The sequence below is a fragment of the Zosterops lateralis genome (assembly GCF_965231275.1).
Source record: "Zosterops lateralis genome assembly, chromosome: 2".
Taxonomy (NCBI): Eukaryota; Metazoa; Chordata; class Aves; order Passeriformes; family Zosteropidae; genus Zosterops; species Zosterops lateralis.
Window position 1 is genome coordinate 34,280,267 of NC_139763.1, and position 16,565 is coordinate 34,296,831.

The window sequence follows — 16,565 nt, forward strand, 5'->3', positions numbered from 1 at the left end:
TTTATCTGATATACATTGTTTTAAATCTCTGGATAGGCTCCATAATGACACCTTTATGGTTTCTTTTGGCTTAAACATCTTGAAGACATTTTTTCTGGTTTCTGTTGTTTTTCCTCAGGTGCTGCCCCACCCACCCTGACTGAGGAAAGAGCACTGGGGGGCAGGACACAAGTTGTATTTTGACAATTCCGTAACAGTTCCAGAGTTGCTCTGCTCACAAAATTGGTGGGCCAGTGTCCTGGGGAAGAATTTAAAACTAAGCACAACAGCAACATGAAAGGAAGGTGCCATCAAGAGATCTCCCGGTCATCTGAGAGCTCTTGGGCTTGTAATAGACTTCAAGAGTAGTACCTATAAAAAGAAAAAGTGTTATATGCCGTTTGGGAAAATGGTTCTGGTTATACCTCGGGAAGTGCAGGCCCTAGTGAGGGCACGAGTCGTCTGAGGGGAAAAAACACCTCTGAACTAGCCCACCCACTTCACCTGAAACCACGGTGTCTGGTTGCATTGCTTTGTAGTTCCTTATCTCAGAAGGGTGGTGCTGAGCAGTCTGGGAACCCCTGTCACTGGCATTTTAGTCTCTATTTGCATCTGGTTGAATGGAACCTTACCAAAGCGCTTTCCCTCCTTAAAACTGGCTCAGCTATTGTTCTGTTGTCCCCTCTAAAATGAAGTAGGGGCATTGTTTCATCCTTTTCCTGACTATTCATTCTACAACAAGCCAGACATCTCTTCTGGTTAAAGGAAGCACAGAGGCCTAAAAGCTGGATGAGCCAAGTGATGCAGATATTAATGAGCAAAGTTGTAGTTTACACTCGTTATAAATGGCTAGTACATAAACCAGACTCCTCAAAGTGTCTGGTTGAACATCTTAAATTAAAGCTCTGTGGAGTCACCCTAAATCTGCAGTTAATTTGAAATTTATTTTTGATTTGGCCAGAAGAAGGATTTGCATGCCTGTAAGCTGTAAACACTGTTGCTAAATCAGTTACTTGAATGAAAGATGCTGCCTTTCCTTGAAGTCCTGGCTCTGTTGCATGACTTCTGCTGTGACTGTAATTTTGTAGCTGGTGTAGCACATATCAATGCTCTTTTTTTTTTTAATCTTGAGGCAAGCAAAATGCAAATCCAGGTCACATGGGGTACAAAGACCAGAAAAGTAAGGCATTAATGAAAAATGTCTTGGCTGTGCTCCACTGAAGAATGCTTTCTGGAGCACCCTGTTGCTTAAGTGCTCCCAGTAGAGGGGAGATCTGGAGAGGCACAGGCTGGGAACTCCAGATTTGTGAGGCAGCTTAAGGCAGCAGAAAGTTGCACTTGTCGGTGCTCCGACAAGGAAGTTGGAGGTGTATGTGTGACAGTGTGAGGGTGCTCATGAAGTGCTGCCTGCAGAGGAAAGGGTCACACATTTGCTTAAGCATTGTATTATTAAGTAAGAGATGCTTTTTCGAGAGCTTTTTCATGGGCCAGTACAGAAGGAATTGTGCTGAAAGAAGCCTGGGTAATAAACTGTAATAAGTACAGGGTACAATTGTCATTTTTGTGAAAGCTGGTCTTTAAAGGCTAAATATTTCAATATGACTTCATGTTGATTTGATGCAATCTGATGCAATTTGATTCCCTGTCTGAGATTCTTAATCCATTCTGCATTAACTTGTTTGACAGTGGTGTTAGACACATAAATTAGTCAATGGGCACAAATCTGCTGGTGCCACCTTTTCCCAAGAAGACATTTGCAAACAGGAAAATGGAATACTTTGGCAAATGTTTTATTTTGTATAAATACGCAACTGTGATCAGGCAGACTAGTAAACAATTGAAACTTCTCAGCAGTTTGATCTCTCCTGGACTTACTTGTTGCTTACTAACAAATAAAACTCGATCTAGATACACAAGCCAATTCCAAGAACTATACTTGGCTGCAAACAAGTGCATGGCAGTGCCAACTCTTGCTTTCCAGCCAAGTGATTGCAGTGACTGACTTCATGGTTCTACCTCTACTCTTGCTCTGTGTTTTTTGCTTGTCCCTCCATCTGTGCACTCCCAAATGCAGTATTATCTGTAGTAGAGAATTCCCATGTGCCTGCTCTGCTTGCCCTAAAGGATTTAACAGGTTTGCACTGAGGTAGTGGCTCCCTGGGCTCCACTGCCCTTGGCACAGTCTCTGCTCTCAGCTGTACTTTTGCCCATCTGCCAAGGAGGCCTGACAGACTCCATACTCAGAAGCAGCTCTTGGGGCTACAGACAGCTGATACACAGCATTTGCACATTGTACCAGCCATGGATAAGGCCTGAGTCCTCCCACCTTCAAGCAGGAAGGAGGACTAACAGTAGTAAAGACTACAGCTGAAGGAAAAAAGACAAAGATTGCTCTAAAGATGAAGAAATAGCAGGATCAGACTCATAAAAGGAGAGAAAAACAACTGCAACTTTCCAGGAATAAGCAGAAGTAAAACCCAGTCTCTATAGTGCCTAAAATAGTCCAGCACCTCCTTCTTGCCTACAGTCAATGAGGATGGAGGGATTTTTCCAGCTCTGTGGTGCTCTGGGCTGTTCTCCAGAACTGCTGAGTGTTTCTTGACTGGCAAGAAGGGTAATGGCTTCTGGCCGGCTGAGGGAACCTGCAGGCTCGGAGAGGGCTGTGACTTGACCCTACAAGGCCTCCCACATCACAGATCTCTTTGTGTTCTTAATGGTTGTAGGGAAGAATTCCACTTCCCTGCTCCCTCCTACCATGTGGAATAAATGCTAAGCTACCAGCGTGTCCTTTGGAAGCCACGGAGGTGCTGTGTAAGCTCCCTGTTAGTCAGATTTAGAGGCCACACAGTAGACTCTCTGGCTGCGCTGCAACAGTGGGAATTTCCCAGTGGGGAAGGCACAAGGCAGCACAAGCTCTGGCAGCCGCCTCTTCTGTGCTCTTCTCTCCCATGATGAATTTGTATTGGCGGAAGACCTCACCTGATGCTCTCTGTGAAGGCACACCACCATCGATTCCTCCCTGTTTACTTTTCAACAATGTTGGATTAGCCATTACAGGGAAGACAAAGCAGGGGTGCTGTCCCATGTAACTAGAGAGCCAAACTCCAAATACATGGCACAGTTTTTGTTGTAACTTGGTGCTTACAGAAGCTGTTAATTTTCTCCCAGGTGTGTGCCAGCACACAGCTTGTTTTGGTGCCTCTAAACCATGCTGGCAAATGCTTAAGTCAGCAAGGAACAGAGAGACTGGTGAGGTGGGTTGAGGGTGTATCTCCTGTTGCTGCTGGATTCAGTAAGCTCTTGCATTGTATCCCAAATGTCCTTGTAGTGTGCAAAGACAATGGGAGACCAGTAAATGTGGCTCAGCTTTGTAAGAAGAAATAATTGTTCTTCATCGTACTTAATGAATTCTTTGCATGTGTTGTGGTTTTTTAGGGGAGGTTTGATTTTTTTTTTTTTTTTTTTAATCTCTGCATCTTCTTTCTGTGTTGCTTGCCTCAGGTCTGAGATGAAATCGTGCTCTTTGTTATACATGCAGCAGTAGGGCAGAAAAGAGAAATTCAATGCTAAGCACTGAAGGAATAGCATGGAAACCTATAAAATAGAAGCCTCAGTGCTCAGATAAAGCAACAATAAGTCAATGAATATCACATCAGTACTCCATCAGAAGAAGCCTACATGAAACAGATGTTGATAAGGTCATGTAACCCATGAACTTTCCAAATACACCAATAACAGGAAAAAAAAAATAATGTGAGTGACCAAGAGACGCCTGAGCTGTGATCACCTGCATTATGAATAAAGGCAACCAAATAAAAATATTCAACAGGAGCTAATTGCCAAGAGAAGGGGGTATGATAAGGGACAGATAAAATCCGTAAGAGAAGCTGTGTGGGGACTACCTCCTAAAAGACCCTGCTGCGTGCTGTGTGCTCACTGGTGTACAGTGCTCCTTGAATAATAGGACTGCTCCACCAGCCAGCTGGAAACCAGAGCCTGGATGGGGAGGAGGCAAGTTTTGGAGCAGCTGAATTAATTCTGGTTTGTGGGGACACAGCAGCAAGCCAGCCTGTGCCTGCCTTGTGCTCCTGAGTTTCCAGGAGGAGACATAAGCCATGGAGCAGTGAGGCTGAAGCCACTTGCTGTCACTGATCCTTATGGTGATTACCAGCTCTCAGTCAAAAGGCAGTATGTCATGGGATGCTCAGGAGGAGACCTGGGATATACAAAGTACCCACTGCTTTGAGACTTGAGTCTGGGAGCTCTAGTGGCCATAGCACAGAGATAAGCAAGTGCAACAGACAAATGTATCTGCAAATTTTGATGCCAGCTTTTCTCCTTGTTCTTTTGGAAGTTTTTGAGACTATAGAGCACAGGGAATAAAAGAGGATAGGGCATGCTGGAGGCCCAGGATTTCTGGATAACCAAGGTGCTGCTGCAGGAGCCGTGAAGGATCCCTGGTGCTGGAAATCAGGGCCAAGTCTCTGTGCCCACCTACACCCGAGCAAGAAGGCAGGGAGAACCCAGGCCTTTCGGGAATCAGCCTCTCCGGGGGCTGAGAGACCCGGCCACCGCAGTGCGACAGCTCTTCTCCCGCTTTTCCCTCCCCGTAGTTCTTGGAACGGGGGGGGGGCCGAGCCGCGGCTGCTTGGACACCGCTGGCTCCTGGCGCCGGCCTTGCCGGGAGAGGAGGCCCCGGGAGGATCCAGGAGGCCCCGGCAGGACAGGCGGCCGTGCGGGGCCCGCCCTGGGCGGGGGTGCCCAAGGCGCGGCCTCCTCCCGTCCCCAGGCCCGCTATAAGAGCGGCGGGAGCGCGGCCGGGGCGTGCTCGGGGCGCGCTTCGCTGTTATCTTTATTTACATTTGTTATTGCGGCTCTTCTCTCCCTTGTTCCAGGCGGTACGGAGGTGCGCACACGGGTACGGAGGTGCACACACGGGTACGGAGGTGCACACACGGGTACGGAGGTGCACACACACGCACACACACGCACACGCACACACACACACACACGCGCCTGGTGCCTGGCACGGCACGCACGGGGTGCCCCGGCCGGGCATGCGGGGGCGGGCCCGCGGCCTTTGCCTCCCGCCCGCCCGCACCCCCCATTTCATTTTTTCCTCTGCCTTTCATTATTCCCCCCTATTTTTCTTTCCTTCCCCGCGGGCCCGGGCGGTAACGGGCGGTGACGATTCCTCCGCAGCCCATGTCGTCGGTGAGGATCGAGTGCGTGGGGCAGGAGCGCTGCCGGCTCGGGGAGTCGCCCCTGTGGGACGAGAAGGAGGGCGCGCTGCTCTACGTGGACATCACGGGCAGGAGGGTGTGCCGCTGGAGCCCCGGCACCGGGCAAGCACAGGCCGTCCCCGTGGGTAAGGAGCCGCTGGAAAACCCTCCCGTGTGCGGAGCTGCCTGTCGGGAGCCGGGCTGTGCCCGCCGGCAGCCGCACGGTGCTGGTCTGGAGACCTTTCCCCCAGCCTGGGTTTCCTTGGTGGCCAGCCCTCTGGGAGACACCAGATACAGACCAGACCTAGTCCTGGGCATTTTCCTTACCACTTTGTGCTGCTGGGTTATGTTTGAGCCGTTTCTTTTCCCTATAAGTTGTCCACAGTTCACTCTTTTTTGTTCACACTTTGTCCCAGAGGTGAAGTTCTTCTGTTGGTGTAGTTCTGATGTGGATGATCAATGGTCACAACATTTTCTGTATTGAAGGAAGATTTCCAATAACAATTTAAGAAGCTGATAAGTTTTTAAGGTATTGGAGTCTCAATGGCTCAAGTATTTTTTTCCAGAAAGGAAGAGATATGCTAACTTGCATTAAAAAAGGATTGCAGATTTACTGCTGGATGAGATAGAGTAAATATTTGTGTTGGGAGATGACTCCTTAAGTGGTTTCAGTACAATTTATTATTTTCTCTTGTTCAATAACACTTGGTGAAAATCAATTTTGCCTACCTATAAGCCATTTGCATTATTCACTAGGAACTGGTCCGGGCTCATTGAACTGCCTTTCAATTACTGCAGTTGCCAATTTCAAGATGAGAGAAGGCCTGATAATAATTTCAGAAGTGTTGTTTCCCAAACTTACTTCCTTGTAGCTTAGCTGAGGAATTGTGCTTCTCCCTGCCTTTCCTCTCAAACTGATCTACTTTAAAGGTGTAGTCTTATAGTTGTGGCCCCTCTGGAGATATAGAAGGAAGAGTAGCTGAAGTAGCTCCTTTTTTTTATTATTATTGTTTCCTCTCCTAAGTAATAAAATAGTTTTATGATCAATAGCTGTGCCTTTGGGAATGCCATGATTAAAAGAAAAAAAAAAAAAAAAAAAAAAAAAAAAAGAAAAACAAACACAAAAAAACCCACCCCAAACAACCAAAGAATGCCATGTGATTATAGTAGCGGGTTTCCAAAGTGGAAACTAAGAGAAATTATTCATTGTTAAAGTTTTTAATAAGAGAATTACAAGAACCCCATGCCTAGAAACCACTTCAAATGCCATTTATAACTCCACAGGGGAAACACCATAGCTGCATAACTGGGCCTGGAGGGGAGACCTTATGGTCAGTTTTCTCCTGGGCATATGATGGTGCTGCAAATCAATCAATTCCTGCAGATGCTGCTTTAACAAAGCCCTTCAGGGTCACTGCGGACTGAGCTTTGTGCATGGGCTGAGGCACTCCTTGTGCTGGGTTTGTGAAGGGAACAGCAGGGTGGCTGTGTCCTCATGCCGCCCTTTCCTCTGGGGTGATTTATCAGGAAGGTATGGAGCTGTTCTTGTGGCCTGGATGTCCAACACCTCCAGAGGACAGCTGTGCTTGGGGGCTGCTCCCCGCAGGGTCAGAGAACACCCTGAGTGCTCTCTAGGAGGAAGGACTCTGCTAAGCCATGGCCCCAGGCATTTTTCTGGGAGAACGAAAGTAGACTTGCAATCCCATGCTCTGCTATTCCTAGAGGCAGAAACCCACTTTTTTTAGTGTGGTTACTGGCAAGCCGAAGAGCAGCAAAAATACTCCTTGTGGCAGGTGCCACACATGGCTGAGGGGACTCTGCTGCCGTCTGTGCTGGCAGGGGAAGGAGGAGTGGCACCCCAGTGTGAATGAGCCCAGACCACCAGCAGCCTCAGCTGCTAGAACTGAGCTTGCAGTCAGGTGTTCACCTCCGGTGCTGGGGGCAAATAGCATTCAGACTTCTGTCATGGTGGTACTGCTTCCAGGGCTCCAAAGAGAAAGGGCATCCCGAGCCGTGAGCAAACAGCTGGAAGGGAGCAGTTCCTCTTGTCACCCAGTGGTGGCTGGTGGTAGTTATAAGTGTTTGTGAAAGTGTTACCCAATTATACCCCTGCAAAACTATAAATACAAGAAATGTTTTAGTTTTAAATTAGAAAAGTAGTGATTAGTCCTATTTATAGAAAGTATTATACTAGACTTGGCTGCCCTGCCTAAAGTTACTATTCCTTAGATTGTGTGATTGTATGCTTTTACAGAAATGTTCTCTTTGCACTCACTGGTTTTGTTTTTTTTTTACTAATTCCTTTATTATAACCTGCAGTTGAGGTTTTATGCCTAATAGCTCAAGTGAGTGTAAACTAATCATGGAGCATTTACTAGTTTTCTGTTTTGTTTTAGCTCTTGGGAAGCTCTGCCACTCCTTGGTATGTTTTTGGTGCTGCTGGAGGTTTGTTTGAGTGGCACAGCAGAGTGTGGTACAGGGGGGTGTCTCTCCTGCCCAGTGTGACCTGTCCCAGTGCAGAGATTCTCTGCCTCCTTTGCTGTGGGGCTCATTTACACAGGAGCTGTGCTAAATAAACACAGTTGTTCTAGAGCTCTTGCGGCAATTGATTTTTCCCTTGGAGAGAGGGAAACCCACACAGTAAGCTATTGTAAAAAGCATATGTTCCTGTCCCCCTTTTTATAATTCTTTTTTTTTAATAAAGCACCTAGCACAACTAGGTGCTGGTAATGATTATAGCTCCTGGTAGCAGTAGTAATACTCAAGTTCATGTGACATAATCTGTTTCTATGTATTAAAACATCATTTTTGTTGGTAGAAAAGTAGGTTGTTTCTCTTGCCTGTGGTTTTGCTGAGTTCAGTTGGCATGTCTAAAGTGGACATTTCTACGGCTCAGTTTTCAATTTCACCCTGTTTCCAGATGCCCCTGTGAGCTCCGTGGCTCTCCGGAAGTCTGGGGATTATGTCATCACCCTAGGAACCAGGTTTGCTGCTTTGAAATGGAAAGAGGAGCTGGTAACCACCATTACTCAAGTGGATAAGGATAAAGCAAATACCCGATTCAATGATGGGAAGGTGGATCCTGCAGGGAGGTATTTCGCAGGTATGCTGCAGTCTATTTCTTCCCTCTGGTGCTTGCTGGGTTTTGGTGATAAGATGCAATGATCAGTTGTAGATGAAGCAAGTTTTCCTTCATAGTTAAATGGTGGGGATTTTTTTTGTTGTCTTCAAACAGACTTTAAACCCATTTACACATCTATTTATATCACCTGGGCACTATCTAATCTAGTTTAAGATACTGGCCTCGCCTCTTCCGCCTCTTGCCTCTTCCGTGTCACTGGCATGTTTTGAATACTGGAAGGGTGCCAATAGAAAATACTTTTCCACTGAGAAATTTATTATATTGTGTGGTTTATTCTCTGTAACTCAGAATATTATTTCTAAAAACTAAGGGACTATGCGTCCTGAAGATGAGAAGGCCCAGGGGATCCCACCTGTGTGGATAAGTGCCTGACTGGGGAGGGAATAAAAGAGATGGAGGCCAGGCTTTGCTCAGTGATGCCCACTGAAAGACCAGAAGGAGTGGGCACAAACTCAGACTCAGCCAAGTCTGTATGAATGTAAGAAAACTCTTTTACTGAGGGTGATCAAACAGTGGGAACAGGTTGTCCAGAGAGAGTATGGAGTCTTCATCCATGGAGATCTTCAACACCCAGCACTAGTGGGAAGAACCTGTGGTGTCTGACTCTGCTCTGAGCAGAGTCCTGGATGATGTCCAGTGGTGCTCTTCCGCCTCAGCTGTGATCCTGTCCTCCTGTTTTTTAAAACACCATTCTGTGCTTCTGCTGTGTTGTTCAGTCCCGAGGCCTACCTTAAACCTGTATTTTCCCAGACTCTCAAGAGCTGGTCTCAGCTGCCAACTTCAACCTGCAAAGATGAGATTTGCTTTAAAAGAGGCTTTAATTAAGACTCATTCTGAGGGAGGAGGTAATTTTTTTCCACTCTGTCAGCTCTACGAGACATTAAGATATATTGTAAGTTAAATGCCAGCCACACCTGTCTTAATATATGAATGACTGAATAAAACATTTTGCAGGAATCATGTTGCACACCATTTCTGCCACAGAAATGTTCAACAAAAGAGCAAAGACTGTGCTTTGCCACCTTCTGCTGAAGGCAAGCACTTTGGAAGTCCACCTTTTTCTTTTGCTTTTAACTCTGTTTCTTCCTCAAATTTCAGAAGCCTCCTGCACAGCTCCCTTCTGTGTTGGCAATGTGATCACCATCACAGCGAGAGGCTGCTATGGTGCCTCTTTAGAGGCTCCTCCAGGCCCAAACCTGGAGGACAGTCCATCTACTCAGAACCTGCTTTCTCCCCTTTGGCTCTGCACAGGTACAATGGCAGAGGAGATTCGTCCTGCTGTGCTGGAGAGACACCAGGGCTCTCTGTACACACTCTTCCCTGACCTCTCAGTGGTGAAGCACTTTGACCAGGTGGACATTTCTAATGGGCTGGACTGGTCGCTGGATCACAGAACCTTCTTTTACATTGACAGCTTGTCCTACTCGGTGGATGCCTTTGATTATGACCTCCAAACTGGAAAAATTGGTATGAATGGTTGTATTCTAAAATAATTGTTTGTGCCTAAAAACTGTAATGTTTGTTTCTGCTCTGGTTATGACACAGAGATGATCAGAGCTTTGGGAGCACTTACCAGAAACCTCTTTCGAGCAAAACAACAGAAGCCATATGAACATCTGTCTGTGCCTGCATAGGCTCCTGCCTCCAACCAGTCAGGGTTGTTTGGTAATACTATAAAGTATTTAAATTGCATGGCAGTTTGAGTAGTAATCTCTACTACTGTTACTAAACACAAGGCATATCTGATCTTCCAATGGAAAGGACAAAGTGTATCTTATCTGTCTGTTCCTGTGGCTCCTGTTTCTTGCTACTTGCAGCACAAAGTGACAGCAAGCTTGTAGTCTTGCACAAAACCTCTGCCAGCTTCTCTAGATATTTTTTTACTCTTGACCCTGTTTTGTTTTTTAAAATACAAACTACTAAATTAAGATTCTGCAGAAAGAACAAGGCATCAACAGTAGCAGTAACTCAAAGCTTCCTTTGTTAATTTAAAACAAAACAATGCCTTAAGGGCTTCTACAAGCTTGGGCAAAAGAAAAATTCCTGTGACTTGGACTAGTAATTTGCTTTTGAGTACATATGCTGCAGTATTTTGTTTTGAAAGAACTCAGCCAATCTTATGTTTAGTTTTAAAACTCTGAATTTAAAGTAATTTTGGATGTAGCACCTTGTCCTAATGTCTCTCTGCTATGGATTACAACTGAACTTTTCCTTAGGAAATAAGGTTCTCTCTCTCACTCGTTCTTGCTCACTCTTTCTGTGGGCAGTCTGACAATCCCCAGGAGCAAAAAGGAAACTCATTAAAAATATTGCTCATATGAGAAACATTGAAGTTGTCAGAGCATAAAATAAACAATGTTGGAGAGTTGGGTTTAATTTTCTTTAATAACAGTGGATAAAAGTTCAGATAGAGTTGTTTGCTTTTAGGTGGATAGTATGCTTTTGAAATTGATGCTTTTCCTAACTCTTGTGTTTATGTAAACTTTCAAGTTTTATAGATCTGAAAGTGAGTTTTGTGTTGGAACAGTGATTATTGGCACATTCCAGCAAACAGTTTGAAAACTCTCCAGCTGGAGCAGCCCATACTGGAAATGATGCAAAGTGCTTTTAGAATAAGTTATTAATTATATGAATATATGTAACATTAATTTATTCAGTTATTAATTTAATATTGTAAGTAGAGAACATGAGTAGTGCACTAGAAATGAATGCCAGAAAGAAAAATTGTACTTCCAATGGATAGAAACTGATCCACAGGCTTTCATGCTGAAAAACAACTGTCTCAGGAAACAAACAGGGCAGCAGACACAACCTATTTCTTTCATGGGGAAAAAAAAAGTCAGGGCCTCAGCACAGCTTTTGAAAATAATAGTACAAATAACTCTGCTGGACTGTGACTGATAAAAATTTTAACAATTGTCTCACTCAGTTCTGTGTTTCTTTTACCCTGCAGGCAACCGTAGGAGTATATACAAACTGGAAAAAGAGGAGAGCATTCCTGATGGGATGTGCATTGACACAGAAGGCAAGCTCTGGGTGGCTTGTTATGATGGTGGGAGAGTGATTCGCCTTGACCCTGAGACAGGTAAGTTCTTACAAAAGATGGACTGGAATTTTGTGTTAAGCAAAACAAAACACAAACAAACAAAAATCAAACAAAAAAAGAAATTAAAACAAAGAGTGAGAGGTGTGGTTTTTTTCACCTCCAGAAATGGTGTATCTGCTTTTTTAAAAAAACTACTTTTTTTTTTGCTTTTTTTTGCTTTTTTCTTATTATTTCAAACAATTTCATGTCCCTGCTCTCAAAAATTACCTTTGTAAATAAGCCTCCTTTGTTCCCAGCATCTGTTGTGTTGGAAAAGATAAAGTCACTAAGGAGACCATCATTCTACTTGTGAATTGTTTGAGTTAGCATCCTCTTGCATCCTCCAAAATTAAGACCAGTGCTTTATCTCATTGATAAATGAGAAAGATGACTTAAACCATTTTTGAGTCTTGTTTTTTTTTAGCTTAGTGTATTATTTCGGGCAGCCTACTGGATTTTATTACGAGTCCCACAGGACACTGATGCCAGCAGCTTCTTTTTTATTGTTGGAAATTATTTGCATGATCAGTTTTGCAATGAAATAATTAAAAAATGTTTTTATGAATTCCACAGCATTTTATCTTTCCCATAATAATGTCTTGGATGTGCCCATTGTCTGAGTCTGTTGTTCGTTGCTGCTGTCATTTGGACTCTAGCGATGTGCCAGGGATGATTTACTCTGGGTAGAAAACACTTGTAAAGCACTGAAGGGAAACTGAACCACATTGGCTGCAAGGGGCCGTTGGGTGAGAATGGGAGCATGATTTTGTCACATCCCAGACAGCACAAGTTTGCATCATGCAGCAGGAGGGCAACTGCACTGGGATACATTTGGAGCCTAAGGGGTTTTGTGGGACTGTGGATTCGGGGATGCCAATGCCTTGTCTGCAGCAAACAGCCGACCCTGGCACATGTGCACCAGCCTTGCTTCTGACGCTGCTGGAGACCTTTACTTGAGGCTCAGGCTGTGCTTTCCCCCTCACCTTTTGTTCTGTACCCATCCAAGGTCTTGGCAACCGGTAGGACTTCTCCAGTTCTGTGGAGTCTCCACCCCAGCCCTAGGAGAAGGATGCTCCAGCTGGGAGATGCCAGTAGTGCTGGGACTTGTTTCTGGACCCACATCCTCTCACTCTGGTGGGCAGAGCACTCCTTGGTGACATCCACCAGCCCTCTAAATACCCTCCTGGGGTAGTAGAGTCAATGATTTTTCTTCTCTGGTTCACTGTTTCTACCATTTCCTGCCTGGCCCTTTTTTTCTTTCTCTCTGACCTTTTTTTCTTCCTTTTTTGCTTATTTTCCTTTTTCTTCTCCCTTTTGGAAGTGTTTTCATATGTGAAAGCTAGAAGTAATAGTGCCTGTAAGCAGATGCATAGGGAGAGTAAGAATATTGATGGCAGAGTACTTATCCCTAATGCATTCCCAGTCTTTAACTACACTCACAGATGGATGAGGTATTGATGTGTTAGTTGTGTATTTCTCTGTGTATTTCTCTTCCGTGAACCTGTTCTGTCTCCCCCTCATCCATGTCATAGCACTTACCATGGACACATAGTAAGTGTCCATGTCAAAAAGAGCCACCTTTTTTTTGTGAATATCTCATACTTACCTGTCCTCTCAGGCTATCATTTTAAAGTAATATCTAAAATCTGCAATTCACTGAATTCTGAATGAATTTTAATTATTTAGGGAGATAACCCAGTCAGGTTTCAAGAGAATTCTATTAAAGCCTCTTTTAATGCACAGTGGCCATTAAGTGTGGCTTGAATGGCTGTCAGCCAGTTGCAGATACATCTGCTGATAAAGAGCTCATCTAAAGCACGTGGGGGATTTTCAGGTTACAATGACAACAAAGCCTGGACTTTGTTTTTAGGGCAATGAGATGAGGAAACTTGTTTGGTTGGCATCTTTCCTAGAGTGAAGGTTTTGAGGTCCAGGGTGAAGCAGCTTTTCAGATCTAAGGCTTCATTAGCAGAGATGGCTGCTGCCTTTAGATTGAGGATGGGCTACAGGGAGAGGCTGATGGCTGATCCCACGGCATTTGCAAAGGACTCAAGAGATGTCTAACTTACATGTTGCCAAGTCTTGTCATAGCTTCTGGTCACTTAGTGACCTGCTAGTTTTATTTTTTAAATTGGAGTCCTAGAACCATTAAGGCTGGAAAAGACCTCCAAGATCACAGAGTCAAACCATCAACCAGCACTGCCAAGTCCACCCATTAACCACGTCTTTAATTACCACATCTGCGTGGTTTTTAAATTCTTTCAGGGACAATGATTCCACTACTTCCCTGGAAAGTCTGTTCCAATGCTTGACAACCCTTTCAAGTGAAGAAATTTTTCCTAATGTCCAATCTAAACTGCAATTAAATATTTTATAGTTCTTCCTAATGAATGTTTTTAATATACTTTGACTTTTATAGTGTCAAAAATATTTCCTTTTTTGCCAACAATATTTGTCTCTTCTGTAGACACCAAGCACAGATTTTCTTGAAACTCCAGGGAGACACCTCAGAGTTTTGTAAATTATATTTCCTAGGCTGTTATCCACTGAGACCACTCTGCAACTGCAGCCAGGGTCTATCCCCTTGTATTCAGGGCTCATGGCTCTTTTCCTACAGTCCGTGTTTTTTCCTTTTGAATGCCCTTCCCACTCACTTTCTCCCGGGCTTGGTGTCAGTCAATTTCTAGGGTTCCCAACATCAAAGTTACTTTCCTGCCATTTCAACACATCACTAAAATTAGTTGCTGTAAGGGGACCATGCCCTTTACACATGCATGGGAGGACTTAGAAGTTACACATTTTGTAAGGAAATTCGTGTGCTTTAGCATATTTCTAGAAAGAGAAATTCACTTGTAGGTACATAAAATAGGCATAATGGGAATAGGCTGTTATTGCCAAGGATTAGCAGACATTTTGGGAAAATCTGCTGCAAGATGTCTCGACAGACTTCTGGTTAGGACTAGAGGCGATCTGTTCACTACCAGCATTAAGACTGCAGTTATTTGTTGGCATGATAAATGCGTAGTATTATTTATGGTAGTGCTATTTTTTAATATACATCAGACATGTCCCATGATCCCTATTTTATTCAAGCTTGATTTGAAAGACAATTGAAATTTCAGGAAAAACTTCTAGGAATTAATCTTCCTTAACCACAGGCAGTAGAGGTGTAGCAGGAGGTACGCCTCCGTAGCGCTGCATGAGGTCTGCTCGCTCCAGGCTGCCTTTGTAGTTAAAAGTAGAAAAGTCAGCAGATCTAGGGCGTGATTCATGTGACCTGTTTTAGAGAGGAATCCTATCCCATTTCCATTGACTCCATGGACAGACTAGATGAGCTCAGATACGTGTTTGTGCTGTGGATGTTAGCATTTAATTAGAGGACAAGCTGGGATTGAAGTGGGATTTGTTGGTGATACCTGAAACTGAAACTTGTCAAATGATACATCATCAACAACAGGGTTAATAGAAGTCTGGTTTCACCCTGTTATGGTGCTCATCAGTCAGGATGGGATCTCCCCTAGCCCTGGTTCCCACTTTTGCAGAACACCCGGCTCCACAATGGTTATTTGTGATAATTTGTTTAAATTTCTAGTTCTAAGTAGACAAACAGGAAACATCATGCATGTTTTCCTCCAGGAAAAAGACTCCAGACTGTGAAACTTCCCGTAGACAAAACAACTTCCTGCTGTTTTGGAGGAAAGGATTATTCAGAAATGTATGTGACTTCTGCCAGTGATGGGATGGATAAAGAGTGGCTTTCACGGCAACCACAGGCTGGCGGGATTTTCAAGGTGAATGATACTTTCTCCTTTCATTTTAGGCCATTTTTTCACTCCTGATTTTTTCAGGTAGCAAAACTCTAGTTGGCAGTGATGGGAAGCTGGAAAAAGATAGTTGTTAGAACATTGGTTACGTATGTTAAACTGTTGTTTGTATTTTTTGTTCCTATTGCAGAAAGTTAAATGCATTTAGAGATTTGAAGATACTCTGGGGTTTAAACTTTGTACCAATGCTGATAGTGCAAATTTTCTATGCAATCATCTCTTTATACTTCTCTCTCTCTCAACACTATTTGCATTTTCTATTTATGGAAAAGATGGGTAAATACTTACATGTCTCAATTAGTGGCTGATAAACGCCTTAATCAGTGGCAGATAAAAGCATCTGCTTTTATTTACTTTCTAGTTAATCATCACAAAGTTATCTTTTTAAAAAATGGTTCCACTGGATTTGCTTTAAAGCCCTGCTCTTTGTGTGTGCATGCCGAAGGTTACATTGTGAACTGCAGAATTAAGGCTTAGCAGTATCTAAGAGAAGAGGCTTTTGGGGAATGGACTCTGGCCTGTGATTACTGAGCTTTAGAGAAAGAACATGCATTGAAATTCCATGCTGTGATGAGCTGATGCATGCAAAATATAGTAGGATGTCAAGTTGCAGGACACAGTCCTTTTCTAAATTAAAGCATGTCTGGTTGTGTAGGAAACCCAGTGTCTGATAATGGTGAATTATCACTCTAATTATTTTTTCTCTGTGTTTTAACAGATAACAGGACTGGGGGTGAAAGGAGTTCCACCATATCCATTTGCAGGTTAAATACACTCTACAGAATGGATTAGAGAGGGCTGACATAAGCTGAAGGTCTTATTCTGGTGTTCAGCATCTTTTGCTTAGAAACCATAACACCATTATAATATTTCATCAGGAAAGGATGAAAAACTACTGAAATACCTGGAATATTTTAAAATGGATCTTTTTTCTCCCTTTAAACTTACTTCAAATATATGATGGTACTTCTTCTGTTGTGCTAAAAAGACTCTCATCCTAATAAGCTACTGTTGTAACTCTCTTATATAATTAAATAATATTTGAATATGTTTTTATTGAGTATTCTTCTGTCTCATTTGCAACTTATGTTGTATTGTTTTACTGATTAAACTACTTGTACTGTCTTTTTTACATATTTTTGAAGTTGCTCATAAAATGCCCTTTGGTGGTCTTACCACTGTTTCAACTGTAACTTGGTTTGTCCTATAATATTCTCAACAACTAAAACTTAATACCTCTCACTGTGCACCTGCAGCTTCCATCTAACAGGCCTCAGCTGTGGCTGTGCTTAAATTAACTCTGGCTGGAGCTG

The 16,565-nt window shown here is 43.6% G+C and overlaps 1 protein-coding gene across 3 annotated transcripts; it reads left to right on the forward strand.

Moving 5' to 3' along the window:
* The first annotated feature begins 4,803 nt into the window (after positions 1 to 4,803).
* Positions 4,804 to 16,303, forward strand: LOC310923951 (regucalcin). 3 transcript variants are annotated; one of them, XM_083884873.1, is made up of 7 exons: positions 4,804 to 4,897; positions 5,182 to 5,347; positions 8,122 to 8,304; positions 9,595 to 9,810; positions 11,297 to 11,428; positions 15,065 to 15,219; positions 15,971 to 16,303. In XM_083884873.1, the coding sequence occupies exons 2-7, from the start codon at positions 5,185 to 5,187 to the stop codon at positions 16,019 to 16,021; spliced, it is 900 nt and encodes a 299-aa protein (XP_083740999.1). In that variant the 5' UTR covers positions 4,804 to 4,897; positions 5,182 to 5,184; the 3' UTR covers positions 16,022 to 16,303. The 3 variants fall into 3 exon arrangements, with proteins under 3 accessions (XP_083740999.1, XP_083740998.1, XP_083741000.1); XM_083884872.1 differs by having other exon boundaries at positions 4,806 to 4,937; XM_083884874.1 differs by having other exon boundaries at positions 4,819 to 4,885.
* Positions 16,304 to 16,565: the final 262 nt, after the last annotated feature.

Excerpts from the sequence above, each read along its gene's own strand:
- LOC310923951 (XM_083884873.1), top strand. The coding sequence starts at position 5,185 with ATGTCGTCGGTGAGGATCGAGTGCGTGGGGCAGGAGCGCTGCCGGCTC. Across the intron at positions 9,811-11,296 it reads CCTCCAAACTGGAAAAATTG|GCAACCGTAGGAGTATATAC; the intron begins GTATGAATGGTT and ends TTTACCCTGCAG. Across the intron at positions 15,220-15,970 it reads AGGCTGGCGGGATTTTCAAG|ATAACAGGACTGGGGGTGAA; the intron begins GTGAATGATACT and ends GTGTTTTAACAG.